Source organism: Nanorana parkeri, unplaced genomic scaffold (assembly GCF_000935625.1).
Source record: "Nanorana parkeri isolate BGI_ZX_2015 unplaced genomic scaffold, ASM93562v1 scaffold182, whole genome shotgun sequence".
Lineage (NCBI taxonomy): Eukaryota > Metazoa > Chordata > Amphibia > Anura > Dicroglossidae > Nanorana > Nanorana parkeri.
In genome coordinates, this window is record NW_017306450.1 from 99248 (window position 1) to 116926 (window position 17679).

The following is a 17679-nucleotide window of genomic DNA, read 5'->3' on the forward strand; positions in this document are numbered from 1 at the left end:
CTTATTCATATGTAAATAGCGCCGCCCATTTATATGTAAATATCACAGTTGAGACTATTTTCAGTGGGAGGGGGCAGTAGCCCCTGTCTTAATTTTGGTTGCCCATGTCTGCCTGACATCATGTGTCCGGGTTTCTGCTGCCATGAAACCTGGACACAGCATTCAAAACCTGCACTGTCCGGGTGAATCCTGGACAGGTGGCAACCCTAGTAGGTAGAAGAAGACAAAAGTTAAGGGGGAATCAGGAGAGAGAAAATAATCTGCAGTACAGGGGAAGTCTTGAGGAGGTGTAGAGACATAGCAAATGGGGACTCTGGTATAAATTGAGCAGTACAGAATGGAATACAGGAAAATAAGTTCAGATGCAGTCCAGGCTGGTACACTAGAGGGGGACCAAAAAGCAGATGTTTTATTATACTGTATCTACATCCATTCCTCCTGTGCCTATACGGACACATCCATGCTAGTATCTTCTTACATCTCTCACTTCTAAAAATGTATCCAATGTTTATTATGTGTCAGTCCCACAAATCCAGAATGTTTTCAATGAGTGTACAGTTAGTATGCCCCCTTACTGTCCGAAATCTTGTGGGATTGTCCCTAGAATAACACTAATATCCAGGTTTTGGCCCAATGATTGCCCACAGAAAGCTGTGGTCTGTTACTGCTTTAACTGGTAGCAGGATTTTACACGGAGAAGGGACTGTGAGGCAGGTAGTGCTTTCTTTACAACCTGCCAGACCTGTATGTTTGGAAACGCAGGGAATGCATTGGAATGGGAGCTAGGAAGTAGACAAGTAATAAACCTCCCTGAATGTTATCCCAACCTGGGTGCATATGTCTGCTTCTGCCTGAAGCTCCAGAAAGCCATTTTATCTGCTCAGTATCTTTTCTCCTAGCCTTTCTCTTTGGAGTTTGCCATTGTCCATCCTGACCCCTGACATTGCTTGAGACAGTCTTTACAGTTACAAATAATGTTCAGAGAACAACAGTATTATCTCTGTGTGCCCTGCGACCTCAGCTTGTACCTTATGACATATAACTGTGGCCTGGAGGCAGTACAAGAAGTAGAACTGTAAGTAAAAGGCCATTCAGTGGATTACCCTGACCACGGGACACAATTTTTCTTGAGGTGAACTATTAACTGCCATGCTGATAATCAGCTTTACCTATTCTTCACCAAGTCAGCAGAGATACCAAAGAAGATACTGTGTAATAAGTTCCTGTTACCAGCCTGCCAAAACTGGGGCAGGCACTGTCCTTAGAGCATTCTATTCCCAGCAGCAATCCTGGTAATAATATAATACAAGTCACATTCAGTACTTAGCAAACGGGTACAATGAATGCATGAAAAACATTGTAGGACTAAAAAAATGGACCAAAAATTGTCAGGTGTACAGCAAGAACCAAAATGCACTGAAAGCATTGCTACATTGGAAGACAAAAGCAACTAAGAATGACAAACAATTATCATCTGCTCTTCCCGCAAATGTGGTCCTCCCTGTAATCAGCAAAAGCAAATGTGTATAATGCCCCCACCTTATCTTTCAATAGGGACACCTGTTGTGTTGACAATGGGCTAAGAGGGGATTTTCCCTCACATCCTGTTGTGCCTCAGACAGAAAGTAAACAAAATCTACCAAAAGAGACAAAAACTGACACAGCTTTTCATCATTCCTCCTCTATTTAAATTTCAATAACACGTTTTGACTTTATACACTTTAAAAGGGGACTTGGGTGTAGATAACTGTATTAAAGTTGAAGTAATTAAGTTGTGAGTCCTCAGTGGAGTGTCTCCATGTGCCTAGCGGGAACTGTGACCTGTACAATATGGAGGATGTTCACATAAGTCTATGTACATAGTGCCATCAGTTTTAACCCTCTCATGTATGCTGTATGGTGGGTTAGAGTTTCAACTAGCTGACACCCAGACACAAGACACTAAGTGTTGATACCGGCACTTAAAATTTTTTGACAGATGCGGCTGCCAAGGTCCCCAGCAAGCACAGGTCCTCAGGCAGCCACAACTGCCTGAAGCTGCATCTTCCTGTAAGCCTGCCCCCACATCTCCTCCTTTGTCTTTCTGAGAGCACGCTGCCCAACTCCGGACATTTGGTGAGACAGCGCACAGCATGCACAGCACTCTTGAAAGCCTGCATAGTCCACACCGCCACCTGGGAGCCCGCATAGCCCACCTGGGAGCCCGCATAGCCCACCTGAGATCCCACACAGCCCATCTGGGAGCCCGCATAGCCCACCTGAAAGCCTGCACAGCACTCCTAAAAGCCTGCATAGCCCACCTGAGAGACAGAATAGCCCACCTGAGAGCCCCTATATCCCACCTGAGACCCTACACAGCCCTTTGAAAGAGCCCGTATAGCCCACCTGAGAGCCCTCATAGCTAACCTGAGACACCCGCACAACCCACCTGAGAGCCTGCATAGCCCACGTGAGAGCCTGTACAGCTCACCTGAGAGCCCACATAGCCCACCTGATACCCCACACAGCCACCAGAGAGCGCACATAGCCACCTGAGAGTCTGCATAGCCCATCTGAGGGCCCATATAGCCTACCTGTTAGTCAACACAGAGTATGTAGCTTCATATTATTTTGTATTGCTGTGTAATGTATTGCTGGGATTTGTAGTCTTCTATAGCCGTTCTCCTTACTCCCTCCCCTGGCTGCCTCTCCTCACTCTCTCCTCTATATTCTCCCCCCAAAAAAATTGTGTGTTCGTGTTTCACTTGAAGAAAAGGTGACAACCCTATGGTGGGTATCCTGCCTATTGTCATGCTCCCTGCTATGTAGAAGGCACCCTAAGGCTCTGTTCACACCTAGGTGTATCGAAAACGTGCGTTTCCGAGGGCTACATTGAAGAAGTCCAGACGAGACGAAACGCGTCAAGGGATTCCTCTCCTACGTATCCGGTGATTCTACTAGTTGAGTGTCCTTTACACTTAAATGTTTTGAACCATCTAATATCCTGTAAGTGTGAACCTTCTTGCGTTCATTAAATTTGTTTAACAACTACACTTAGGATTCTTTTTCTCCTTTTCTTCCCTCTATATTATACTGTCTGATCCCGCTATCTATTTCATCTGGTGGGCTGGCTCAGCCGCCACTACAGCGGCGCATGACTGGGTAATTGTGGAAGAGAAGCAACCATCAACTTACTGCAGCAGCTCCGTGCCGGAGCATAGAAACATTCAGACTGCAGCCTCACTACTGTTACTATTTTTGCTTTCCTGAATCCAACTAACATTTCCAATAACAGAGAAGTAGACTATAGATGAGACTCTGTTTGTAATCCATATACATTTTTTCTTTTTATGCCTCCCGTTTAGAAATTAATATACTTGGCTGTATCTCAATGGAAACGCGCGACAAAAACGCAGCAAAGAAGCTCATGTACCTTTTCAGGCGTAGGCCATTTTGTAGCGCGTTCGGACGGGCTGAAATGCGGCATTGTGTGAACCATAGCCATAGAAAACAATGGGATTTTCATGTTTATGCAATAGAATAGCTAATGACAAAATCAGATTTTTTACAATTACCTGAAGTTGTTTCTTGTTAGGATCAGAGCATGTGTGGTTGTTCTGAGATGTACATCCTGATTAGTTTAGTGCAGTAATAATAATAGAATGCATCGTAAAATCGAAATACTGTATTTTTAAAACATATTCAAGCAAGTCTTGTCTCTGCATTAAATTATATAGGTATGAAAAATGAGTCCTTTGGCTTGTCCTTGAAAAATCTAAAGGGAAAATGGTTTGAAAGATAAGAACAAAGGACTTGGAGAAGATAAACAGCTAAGTCACGATAAAGGAAAAATTATAACTATGCCTTATCGTCAAATGGCTCATATGGGCAAACATTGTAAAATAACTCAAAACTAAAGCTGTATACATGCATTAAATCAAGAAAGCATTTTGGAGGTATCAATTTGCGGGCGCTGCAGTCCTATTATGCCATAAAACCCTAATTTATGTTCTACACTTTTATTCAGAATTTAGTATCTTATGTGGGCTCTCTTATTGAAGGTGTCTTGGGTGCTGCCCCCTAGGGGAAAAAGAATGAAATGACACTGCTTCCTGCTACTATGGATACTTGGGAAAGTTGGGGAAGAGTGCTGTTATTGTGCATCTCTTCTGTGCTGTCCATAACATCAAGTCACTGTGGTTGTGAAGTAGAGGGTCTTATAATTTTGGTATAGTGAGTCATTTTTGTGCTGTAACAGGAGGCACAAGTATACAGAACAAAATTGCACATATACACTCCTAAATGGCAGACTTAGGCAGCTGTTATCACTGGCTTTGTCAGCAGTGCTGGGAAGCAGAGGCTTAACACAATATCTAATCAGGGTTGTCAGATCTTCTTTTCATTCTCTCAGAATAGAAATAACTCGGGATCTGATTAAATCCAAGTAAAGCGACCACAAAGTTAGGCAAAGAACCTGTGTAATTTATACAAATGTGTAATTAAAAGGATGAATTGTCAGCCTTGCTTCCAGTAGGAAAAGAGACTATGCGGTTGATTTACAAGAGGCAAATAGACCGTTCGCTTTGCAAGGGAATTTTCACTTAGCTCAGTGAATGTGGTAAAAATTCACTTTGTAAAGAATACCTAATCATGCGCAACGGAAAAAAAATAAAAAAAATGAAGATAGTATTTTTGCTTGCACGTGATTGGATGATGGAAGCCAGCAGAGCTTCCATCATCTCATTCACTAAGCTAAGGGAAAATTCCCTTGCAAAGTGATCAGGCTATTTGCCTTTATAGTAATTCAACTCCAAAATGTCTGTCTGTGGAATCCAGGGTGTAACTACAAATCATGGGGCCCCATAGCAAAACTCTCCCCCACCCGTTCCTCGGCTAACTCTCTCTGTAGAGTAGCCTTTCTCAACCAGAGTGCTGTGGCAGTGGCACCCTGGTGTGACTCCTGTTCTGGCTTCCTCAGAGGTGCTTCAAAATTTAGCGGAACTGTGATGTGAAAGGGGAATAAAGACTGAGGTGAAGGGGGCTTCTGATGTAAAGGGGAACTGTGTTTTAAAGAGAAGTTTCTGATGTGAAAGGGGGTTCCTGATGCACAGGGTTTCCTGATGCACAAATCTTGATTTGAAGGGGGCACTTTGATGTCAAGGGGGAAACTCACTTTTTTGTGAGGTTTTGCATGGGGTCCCCCTAAAATCTATGATATTTTAGACTGGGGTGCTTCAAGATTTTGCACACTTTTTATGGGGGCCCTGACTAAAAAAGTGTGAGAAATGTTGCTGTAGAGCCTGGCAGTGCCAACTGTGGCAATACCTGTCACTGGTCTTAACATGGAGCAGGAGAGCTGCCAGAACAATAGAGGGAGACAGTACAGTTTAAATTAATTAAACACTTTTTTTTATAGAACTACAAACCTCAGCCCTCCTATAAGGTTTTAACAGAGGTGAAGCTCTGGGATTTGTGACTGCATTAGGCATACAGGGTTGATTTCAGTCTGTAGGGGAAGTTCAGGGGACAATAAATCTACACAGCTAAGATAGATATGTAAATGCTTCTTACTGCACAGAGGGGAATCTGTGACTAGAGGATGCTGAGGTCTGACTTCAGTCCTTCTATACTGGAAACTTCACAGTTTAGTTTTCCTAATCATCTCCTCCTTTTGTCCCAGGCCCCATTGCAGTCGCATGGGCTGATATGGCTATTGTTATGCCACTGTACAGAATGTTAGTGCCAGCTCACACAATAGTTTTTCTGGGCAGAGAGCACCTTTTTCATTTTTCCTTGCAATGTTTAGCTGCAGTTAGGTAAGTGTGTGTCTATACTGACATTAAAAGGGATCTATGTTCAGACACTAAAAATAAATATGTATTTCTATTGAATTGCCATAAATGTTGTCCCACTCCTAATAATCATATTGATCTAGAAATTTGTAAACTTACTTATTGTAGATGCCCATAGGGCATACTCCCACAGTGCACTGGCACTATTTCACTCAGCCCTGTGAATATGCACTTTCGTGTGTCACAACTCTTACAGAGCCTGCTTTCTAAACTGCAATTCAATGTCTGAATGATGTAACCTTACCATTGCTTGCTGTAAGCAATGCATTATGGACTATGCAGCCTTGAGAAATCAAGATTACATCACATCAAGCAGCAGGGAAAGAGATGCAAAGCACACTGAGAATCCAGGAAGTTGTTGAAAGTGATGGGCAGATGGAAGATTTATTACAATTATAGTATGCATCTCTATTACAATGCTGATGTTATAACAGCAAAAATCCCACCAGCCGGCCTCAATATCCCTATAAAACTGCAGTCAAATGTCTTTCAAAAGAGAGTGTTTTATGTTGTCTTGTTACTTCCAAGTCTATTGTGCTCCTATTCTTGAAGGGCCTGGAATAAATGCCCTTTTTATCCCTTTTTAAAATGTCTGTATTTGTATTAGGATATGTTTAAGGTATAAACACTGTGGAAAGCTAGGGAACAAGACATATGAACAAACTCCTGACTCAATAGTGCTAATTGTACCATCCCCATGTCTCCCTGCCTCCTTATTATGCTTGCCTCTTGTCCTGTCTTGGAACGGGTAATTATAACAACAACAAAATACGAACACAATTTGATTTTTATTTTCGCACAGTCTGCTCTAGAGAGTTTTTCTTCTCACCATTAGGATATAAGTGAATTCATACATGGCCACCAATTACTTTTTAAAAATAGTAAATCTAAACCAATAACTAAAATCTCATAACATCTTTAACCTGTTAAATCATTTAGATTATATTTTACATTTGCTGGTTTTATTAAACTATTACCTGGTGATTCTGCCATAAATGGACTTGTTCAGTCACTTCCAGTTAAAGGGTGACAATGCTTTTCCTCTGTCTCCCAATTCCTCTCCTGTTACTATACTATTGGTTCAGTGAACAACCCCTCCATGAATTATGCAAAGCAATAAAAATGTTAAGCTGAGCTTTTGTACTAAATATCATTTTACTAACTGTAAAAAGAGGAACCAGAAAATATCACAGATGTGCCACATCTTTACAGATTTCGGAAAACCATCTGGATCAATAAACACATTACTGTGGTCAACAAAGTGTGAAAAGTTTACAACCTCTGCTAAGTTTTCAGTGATGCTTGCTTCACAACCCTAACTCTTTGACTTTACTATTAAGCCTAGTTCACACCTAGGCGATTGAGGTTGTTGAGCTGTTTTCACCAGTGGCGGAGCTAAGGAACAAAGGGCCCCCCCAAAAAAACACAAACACAGCGCTCTCCTCCCGCAGCGCTCGGCCGGCTGTCACTTTCTCTCCTCCCCGCTGGGACACAGAGCAGCGCCCAGCGGGGAGGAAAGAAAGCACGGATGCGCTGCTGTATCAGCAGAAAAATGGCACTTTTGGCATTTAGCCAAAAGTGCCATTTCCGCCCGATATCTTTTGGTGGCCGATATATAGCCAGCAAACAGGCTATAGAGGACTACACATCCCAGCAATACTTTATATAACAATAGCATTTCTGTATAAAGTACTGCTGAGATTTGTAGTCCTCTATAGAGGGTGCCATTCTGCAACAGTACTTTATACAACATTAGGCTACAAATAATTATTATTTAAATGAATTATTTACCCCCCCCTTACCTTTTCTGGTTGGTCTTCTGTCTTCATCTGTTTCCTGTGTGTTTTCTGTTTGCTGGGTCCTCACTGCCGTCCGAGGCCCCATGATAACCACTGGTTTTCACGCAGTTTTTTTGTGCGATTTTGCTTTTAAAAAATGTGCGAAAACGGCACGGTTCTCAATGCATAGAGATGTCTATGGGACCAAAACCATGCGGCATACGCCTGAAAATAGCTCCTGCATCTTTTTGCACGACAGGCGATATTGCATGCGCGACGCAACGCTTAGTGTGAACTGTTGCCATTGACTTGTATGGGTTTTACTCGTTATCGCGCAAATGAATCAACAGGATAAAATGCCTAGGTGTGAACCAGGCCTAAAAGAGCAAAAGCCATCTTGTGTTATCAACACAGATGAAAAGACATATACAGTATGTAAGTCAGGCTTCTAGTGCTCTGTGGGATGTATTTGGTAAACATAGCAATCATTATATGTTCAGCTGACACTTTAGGAGTTGAAAATGTGTAGTCATGAAAGGTAAGTGAGAGAATATCTCCTCAGAGGCAACTCAGACAACACAATAACTTAACCTACAGGCATAATGAAAACCTCCAAAAGTTTAAACTGATAAGCCCAAGCACAATCATTATTTTTGAAAGTTCAGGTTGAGAAAGGAAGGCCGGAAAATAATAAGCAATGCCTTGCTGTACAAATCTAATGCAAGGGTTAAATGCTCATTTTGGTCTAGGGTTTACAAAATAAAAAATATATATATAGTTGGTCCTGCCTGGCTGCTAGAGTGTACCCTGCAGCCTCTTCTCCCCCAGACTCTACAAGTCTAAGTCCTGCTGACGTCATCACATCTATGCAAGGTCCATTCACTTGTATTAGATGTTAGGATGCCAAGTGACATCCCACAGGCGGAGCAGAGGGGGAATAAAGTGATCAGGCAAAGCCACGTGACTGAAGATCAGGTGAGTGTATCTTCATTTTAGACCCAAGACCAAAACGAATACTTAATCCTTGCAGTGCAGCGACCCAATGCAAGGGTTCATATTCTATATGCCTGGCGCTTGGAAATTGTAAATTCTTTGCATTGTTATGAGCACTGACAGTAATTCAGAGGGCAGATAAGCAGTGATTTCTGAAACACGCATATGTAAGTGATGCCAGCCAGAAATCTTTGGGCACAAGCTATTTTTTTAGTTAATACCATTACTGTGATTGCAGTCTGTGGTCATTGTACCGGCACTATTCTCTGTTGGTGTCCAGAATGCTACAGATTTTGCCTGAATACAGATGATCTCCCCCCTCTGGCTGTTATGGGTCAGCAATGCAGATTAGTTCTGTGTGACTAGGCAGTTGTAGAGCTGGAATACTCACACTGTAGTCTATTCATCATCTCTAAAAAGCACATTTGACATGTAAACAGGAATGATGACTATGGATATAACCATCGTGATGGATGAAATGACTGTGGCACTTCTACCCATGGGGTGCTGATTAATTGCTGAATTGTCTCTGCATCTTTGTTACTACTAAATACAGAGCTGGCCTGAGGGAAGATTCCATACAGTGCAAACAGATGCTAAAGTTCACAGCTTTGGAATGGACATGGCCAAAATGTATTCACAACATGCATTCTTTAGCTAATTTACACTTCAGTTAATATATACAATGTGATCTGCTACTTGGAACTCAATAAGAGAACATATTACATTATTATGATTTATCAAGCACCGGTTTCCATTTTATTATCGTTTGTACTATTAATAACACAAAAATTAGCATGTTGGATCAGTAGTTTGTCATGGTACCACCATCCAAAACCACCATTTAAGTTGGACATTTTCTGTAGATGAAGATAGGACTTTAGAAGTACCAATACATACAGGTAAATACAAAGATTTTATGGACATGTAATCACATAAGGACATATAAAAATAATTAGTTACATCACATACTATGTTAATTACAAAGTATCCAACTTAGACCTCCATATACCATGTTTCCCCGAAAATAAGAAACTGTCTTATATTTTTTTTTTATGTACAACAATCCACACTTATTCATGTAGAAAAGTCTACATGTATTCATGTACAAAAATATGGTGATCTGAACAGGACCTGCTTCTTCAGGAGATATAGTATGTATATATAAAATATTGATGTAAGAGAACATTGGTAACACATGTTAATTAATTGAAAATCATAAATCAAAAAGATAAATGTCTTGCATACATCAAAAAGAAATCATGAACATGACCAAACTTCCCAGAGGTGAATGTAGATTTTGTGACTGTTCAGCTGAGTCATTTTATTTTACTTTTATAGTGAACCTGTGGCCATGCTATGGACATCTAAGTATTTAAACAGAGTTCCTGATGGTGGAGATGGATTTTGCTGCTTACTGGTGCCAGGTGGCGGCCCCCAGAATTGCCCCACCAAGAGATGAGCAGGACAGGAGGACTCGTGTGACACAGTAATCTGGAGCATGGTCAGGAAAAGGCTGAGATCCTGACAAGAGAACCAGAGATTGGTCAGATGATCCAGGTCAGCAGCGAATGTGTAGGAGACAAAGTCAGTCGACAATAGCATAGTCAGATCCAGGCAGGGGTCAATGCAGGTGGCTAACAGAGAGTGGTCAGACGGTCCAGGTTGGCAGCGAGTAATCAGGCATTACACAGGAGCGTAATTGGGTTCAGGCAGAAGATCAGGGCAGGTGGCAAGTGAAGAGGGGTCAGACGATCAGCAACAGGAAACAAACAGTATTATAGCTCTTGTACGCACAGAAAGCTGGCTTAAAGACACAGTACAAGCTTTTTGCAGAACTGGTACTTAAATACCTCTCTGAATGAGAAACAGCACACCCAAGCTCCCTTCAGGGCACTCTGGATGTTCTGGTTCGGATTATTTTGCTATCATTGATTTTACCGGCCTGGGTTCTGTGAGGGCCATTAGAAGTACTGGCGGGGCTCTTGTGAATACCATTAGAGGTACTTGCAAAGTCTTCTAGAAGTTCTGGCTGGGATTCTCAATAAAGGTCTGTAAAACCCAGCAGGGACTCTGGGAGTACCATACCAAACCTGCAGTCAATGAGCTTTAAAACAAGCCCTAACTGACATCTGTAGCTACAAGCACTGTGGAGCAAGTATTCAAAGTTCACAACAGAGGAACTGAAGTCAGCTGTAGTCTCTTTCTAAGCTTAGAGCACCAGCTCTGTGTTTATAATAAAAAACGTGCCGAGTAACTTCTAGGAGAGGGAGCAGGCTGGGATAAAGCTGCTGAAAAAAACTAACTAGAACTGTCTTTGGGCCTGTTGATGGCCTTTGGGCTTGTGTAGATAGCATCACTTTGATATCAGTTTGAGATTCTCCTGAGTTAACCTTTTTCTGACATGCATATCATCTGCTTCAAGCGGGTTTTGTGTTTCCACAAACTTGCATGGGTATTCAAAACCCATCTTCTGTCAACAAAAGCCCATCAACACAGGCCCTTTAGTGCCTCTGTTGTCAGTTTTGCTTGTTAAAAAGATGTAAGTACTTAAATGTCTGTAGCCTAGACCAGCATTTCTCAACCTTTTTTCAATCAGGGCACCTTTTCAAAGTAGGCTAAATCTTAAGACTCCCCAGTCTAAAATGTAAAAAACGATGTGTGGTCCCCCCTCTCCACCTCCCCAAATAAAAACAAAACTCTTTTTTTCTAGACAGTGGTTTGGTATGGATTTTGAAGTGGGACCCCAGACAAAGAAACAAAAAAAAAGAAAATGTGGAGTTTCCCCCTTCACATCAGAGTCCCCCCCCCCCCCCCTTTTCACATTAGAAGCACCCCTGCTATACATCAGAGGCCCCCACTCTCTTTATATCAGGAGTCCCTTACTTTAGCAAAAACTTGAAGGCACCCTTGACAAGCCAGATAGCACCCCGTGGTGCCATGCCAACCACCATGCCTCTTACTTCACCTTTTTCCGTTGGAATTAAAGCATTACAGCTTGGTCATAGGCCTACTTCAGTCTGTGAGCTCTGATAACACTGTGCAATAACTAGATTTACTGCGCTGTCCTTTCCTCTCGCAGCTTGAGTCTTGCAGCATAAGGGATTAAAGCAGCCTGATACAGGGACAGTACCCTAACTCATCCGAACAGAATTTAGCTTTTCCTGATCTAACTGCAACAGATTGAAATGTGACTTTTTGCTATCACTACACTACATTCAACACATAATTTTTAATATTTGCATTGCCTTACAAGACCATAAATGTTTTTGGGCAGATATAATGGAACAAAACAGTTTCTGTGGTTGCTTGTTATTGAACTCAAATGTTTTATTATGCGTATTACTCATCATATTACAACTAAGAATTCAGACAGCATTCAGAACAGACGGAAGTATCAGGTTGTTTCAGAGATAAATAGGTTTCTGCAGAGGCCACGTGTAATGCGAATCTAAACAATTCACTATTTAGTGTATATGGTTAGTTCAAGAGTTTGTTCTTAGCATATGTACAGATCTATGGCCGGACTGACCATTTGACAATCCCACCACTTGCTACAAATATTGGACTGATGGTATTTGCAGGTGAGTGTGAGTTCTTTTTGGACTGCTTAGCCTCAACCAACCCAGAATAATACAGGCATAGTGTAGCCTGTGCACATTCTGTCTAAATCCATACGGATATGTATTACTTTTTGTAGACTCTCCGCTGGCGGACATTATCAGCACATAACATATTATCTTACTGGAGATCACTAATCTCTGCAGAAACTGAACTAATTTTACAGTCTCTAGGCAAGGACTTAAAGTGGAACCTGACCCACCAAGTAAATGTCTCCCAAAACAGTTAGGCCTGGTTCACACCTGGACGTTTTACAGCGCGTTCCTACGCGCTGTAAAACGCTCAACATGTGAAAACCATTAATTGCCTATGGGCATGGTTCCCACCTGGGCGTTTTACAGCGCGTAGGAACGCGCTGAAAAACGCCCTACGCCCAAAGAAGTACAGGAGCTTCTTTGTTGCGCGTATCCATTAGGATACAGCTGGATAGCCCTCGGAAACGCGCATTTGTCACGCGTTTTTTACCACAGATCGCGCATATTCCTTACGCCCAAGTGTGAACCCAGCCTTACTTTTAAGACATGCCAACTGTGGAGGTTGCCGGTGCGCTTATTTCAGCTCTCAGCCGAACTTTCAAGCCCTCAAATGGCTGGTGTCATGGCTGATCACATGTGCAGCGTCATGGCAACTGCAATCCAAATAGGGGCTAAGATGGCACCTTCCTGCGATGTACAGGATAGGAGGTTGTACATAGGTCTATGGTACGGTGGAATGGTTTCAATCATTTCTGTTTTTACAATGGCTTTCAATATTTTATGGTAACATGTTACATTCAAATGATTTAGCTGATTTAAGTTAAACATTTTATTTGAATAATAATATTAAAAAAAAAAAATAATAAAGTGTTAACTTTGATAAGTGAGAAGTGCTCAACCAAATTTACTTGAAGTGGATTTGTTTGACAATACAGTAAATTCTGTTATTTGGTATTCAACTAACCAGAACTTTCAGCTAACCAGAAAAAACCTCCCCTGTGTACACATTGTTCTGCTGGTCTGCGGCATGTATTATCCTGGAAATGATCGTGTGTCTATTTGTCTTACTTTGCTTTTGATTACTGCATTTCAATATTAATATGAAGTCAATACAGAGTTTATGTTATGATATGGGGTATGGGATTAGTTAGACCTATTATTAATAGTAACCCTCAAGCAACCCGAAACTACATCTATCCAGAATCACCGTGGATGCCGGATAACAGGGAGTTGACTGTAGTTTAGAAGCTCTGTTTGTAGCTTGCATGGAGATCACTGGTCAGTTCTGCACTTTGTTACCTCCTGAGCCCTTTCATCTCAGCTATACATGTAATTCTCACAAATATATTAGTGGTCTTTGAGAATGTGCTTTTGGAAACCGATGTATTTGATTCGTTTAGTTGACCTCCATATACACTAAGTTTTCATACATTTTAATTTGACCACCTTGGCCAACCTACTTGTAACATGTATAGGTGCCTTTGGTAAACATTAGGGATATAAATGAATAATGAGATCAACATTTTAATTTCTGTTATTTTTATTATTATTGAAAAATGAAACACAAACAAAATGTAGAAAATGACCGTCCATTTTACAATAAAATTATTGTACAGGCATACATATAAAATGCGTTTTTTTCAGATTTCTCTCGCAGACATCATAAAACAAAGATTCTCAGCTGGCTGTTACAAAGTCACTCATAATATGCTTATGCCATTCAATTACAGTAATACAGAGTTAAAATATATTGTACTTCTGCCATTTTCTCTTAAAACCACTGCTATTCCTGCATGTGGGGCGAGCTCTGCCGACATGACAGCTGAATGCGGTCCTCATGATGAAGTGATCATACACCGTCTCAGTTCATGTAAACTAGAACCTTCATGTTCGAAGAACAACCATTGTTATAAGACCTGCAAAACAGTGAGAAAAGGGGTTTCCCTAAGAAATTAGTGATGCATGACAATAAAAGCCCATATTTAAAGTTACACTCCAGTCAAATATGAAAATGTTTTATATAGTCTGACTCAGGAGAGGCAAGCCTTCCTTCTATAGGGTTGTAACTTTCAAATCATTACCCCTAAAACATGTCCTGTACACAAATACTGCTGCACCAGCCTTTCTTAACCATGGATGGGTTCCGCCAGAGGTTGCTAGGTGCAGGGGTGACTGACTTATGCTGCTTATATGGTTTTGGAGCTAAAATCATGTAGCAGATGTGACAGGTTATACGACTGTGTATGTCAGTGGGAGGTTGAAAAGGGCAGCTTTCCCTGGCTAAGAAGGAGTTAAGCCTTGCCCCAACAGGTACACCTCCTCTCTCTATTAATTTGCCTGCACCTGATAGTGACTGAAGGGGGAGAGAGCTCAGAGAGGGAGATCCATGCTGGATTGGATGGATGCATACAGACTGGAGAGCGTCTGAATGTCTGTGGGATAATGTTTGGATAAAAACTGTTAGTTAGCCTCCTAAGGTGGAGTAGGCCTTTTTATTTATGTTACTTTTGAGTTTCTGCTGGTATTCTTTTGTTTAAAAAGGGAAAACGTACCCTGTTGATAAAAAGATACTTTTTATGTTGAATGCAATAAAGCCGCATTTATTGCCAATACTGATCACAGACCAGTGACTTTCTTACACAGAGTCAATGGCATGGGACTACTGGAGCCTTTTCTCTCAGGTAATTAATCACTGACACCAATATTCTTAGCTGTCTTTAAGAGTGGCAATCATATGACTTGCTACCAATGTAACGGCCCATTTGTTCCACTGACCACCAATGTAAGGAAGCCATTATCATACCTACCATCAATATAAGGGGTCCCCTCTCCCATTGACCACCATTGTAAGGAGGTGCTTCACTGACCACCAATGTTGGAGGATCCTTTAATGACCACCAATGTAAGGTTGTCCATCACTCACCACCAATGTAATGGTCCCTTCCCCATTGACCACCATTATAATGGTCCCTTCTCCATTGATAACCAATGTATGGGGGTCTTCTCCACTGACATGCGTTTTATGTCAATTTCATGATTATTACCGATAAATTATATTGTATATAGAGCAATGGTTGTTAAAAATTATCAAACTTGGGTGTCACATACTCGATATATGTATTCTACATTGTTTATTCTTGTATTATTATCATTGACTGATCACGTTAATGTAACATAAGCAGTAGATATTTTTAGTGGGAGTTCTCTGAGACCTGAACTATATTTTAGAGGTTCAGCTGGGAGAAAGGCTGATCTACACAAATAATAATCTATAAATCCACATACAGACATGTCCTGCTTTTTCATTGAACCTTGACCTACTAGGAAAGCAAGATTTAACTGTCCTCATGAAAGACCCCAGAAATCTTTTTGTCTGTAAGAACCCAATAGGAGAGCAACCATTCAGATTTTCCTAAACCTGTACAAAAATTATTTTTATTTTCTCAGTATACATTGTTTGTCATCCAGGAATTCATTTTCAGCCTCTGCATTAATTGGTGATATGTAATAAGGTACTTTAGAGAACCATAAAGTCCCAACTCTGTCTCCTCCAGAGAGGGATCATCTGAGCCCTCTTTACATAGGCTCAGATGATCATTAGGACAACCTACTGTGGATAGACCATAGGGAATAATAGCAGTTTCCACTTTAAGTGCATTTGCTGGATGGACTATTTTTATTTTCTACGCCCATTCTCTGCTAATGAAGAGAATGCACTGCTAAGCAGGGTAGACCACACAGAAGGAAAAATACATTTTATCATCATCTAAGATACTAATTTCACCAATTTATGCTAAGGCTGCAGAGGTAGGTTGCTGGGTTTCCATATAAATGACACTTGTTCCTTAAGGAAAATGTCAAAAGGACTCTAAGAGCATAAGTACTGCCTTCTTAGAAAACGGTGTATTCAGGTCCCACCCCATAAAAAAAAAAAAAAAAAGTGGGGAGCTGTTTATCCCCCATAAATTCTTGGTGCAGTGTACTACTTATTTTCAGCTTTCACGTGTCAGGGTTGCTATTGTATTTTAGTCAAGGGCCCCCTGCTGTTTATAAAAGGCACTGAAATGAATTGCCTAAATCAATTATTCCCAAAAGTAAAAAATGACTTGTGGTGGTTTTGAGCAATCTTTTTCAATGAAGTTAAAAGAAATGTCTCCAGTGGGGATACACAATAAAAAAAAACAAAAATCTTGCCCTTTCCTACTACCCCTACATAAAGTACCTAACAAAAATGTAGTTTATTTGTGTACCACTCATCTGTAGATCCTCGAATCATCTCTGAATTGGTGCTGACACTGTCCTTCCTTTTGGAGGGTCACTATCTTTTGTTCTCCATGGTCCCTGTGTGTGTTGTAAGTTACCCACCGCTCCAAGTTTGCTCCCATGAAGGACTACATACTCACTTTTAGTTCACTAATTTGTACTGAGATTGTAGTCCACAAATGATACACAATCACACAAATAACCCACATTTTTGTTAATAGTCAGGGTACTTGAAAGTATTTTTAAGATTTAACCCCTGAGTTTAGTGTCACTTTAAAAATGTGGATCTGCTGAAACCACTAAATAGAACCAGTAGGCATTATACTTTCTTTTTCTTGCACTGGGAGAGAAGCTAATGTGTAGAAAGTGTTCGACTTCTTCAAAAAACAATGTGTCCATCACTTCCAAGACATAATTCTAAACAGCTTACATAGAATAGGAGAAGCTCTAATTGCATCATGGGAGCTCATTTTTCCCCCCAAGGTTAAGACCTGTGCAGCTATGAAATGCTGAGAAGCAATGGTCACAATCAGGACTTTGGTGACACGCTACTTATATTCTTTAAACAGTGAGGTTTTCTGATAGGAATGACTACTGTTTTCTTCCAAAATGTCACTATTATGTTATGTGGCCAGTTTAGAAGAAAACAAAGCTATGATTTGTGGCATGTACAGTATGCATACTGTCTGGGGTTCTTAAGAAGACAGTTAAAAAGTTTCTAACATAGAGTTAATGAATGGTGTAACTTGCCAGACTATTACTGAACCACAAAATGAAGGACTGTTAGACTGGCTTCATAAACAAGCCCAAACAGGCCTGCAAATAATTCAATAAAACAACTATGTGCAGCCACTGCCTGACCTGTATTCTAGCATGGTAGGTCACGTAGATAATATCAGTGTCGATGACAAGATTTAGCTTTCATTCTACATTTGAATGCCTTGTGCCCTGACCACAGCTCAGACAACAGTCTTGGTTTGTACATTGGAAGGTGACCTTTTGATTAAATTGAACAGACTTTGTAACTGAAAAGAAAATTAGGTCAATAACAAGACTACCCACAACATCCTAGCAGTAACAGAGGAGGGCTTAGGGTATGTGCTGCTTCACCATACTGCTTCATCTGCTGACTCCACAACTTTGCTCTGGTTGTCTGTGTGACATATGTACAAAGTGAAAATGCTGCACAAAGCATATTTTAACCGCAAATGATAATAG

The 17679-nt window shown here is 40.9% G+C and overlaps 1 protein-coding gene across 2 annotated transcripts in view; it reads right to left on the reverse strand.

The window, feature by feature from the left end:
* Window positions 1–13744: 13744 nt before the first annotated feature.
* The window catches only part of MOSPD1 (motile sperm domain containing 1), a 29667-nt gene continuing 25732 nt past the window's right edge, over window positions 13745–17679 (reverse strand). For both annotated transcript variants that reach the window (XM_018555045.1, XM_018555046.1), the window contains exon 7: window positions 13745–14114. In XM_018555045.1, coding sequence (XP_018410547.1) covers window positions 14083–14114 — 32 coding nt within the window. In that variant the 3' untranslated portion in view covers window positions 13745–14082. The remainder of the gene's footprint in view (window positions 14115–17679) is intronic.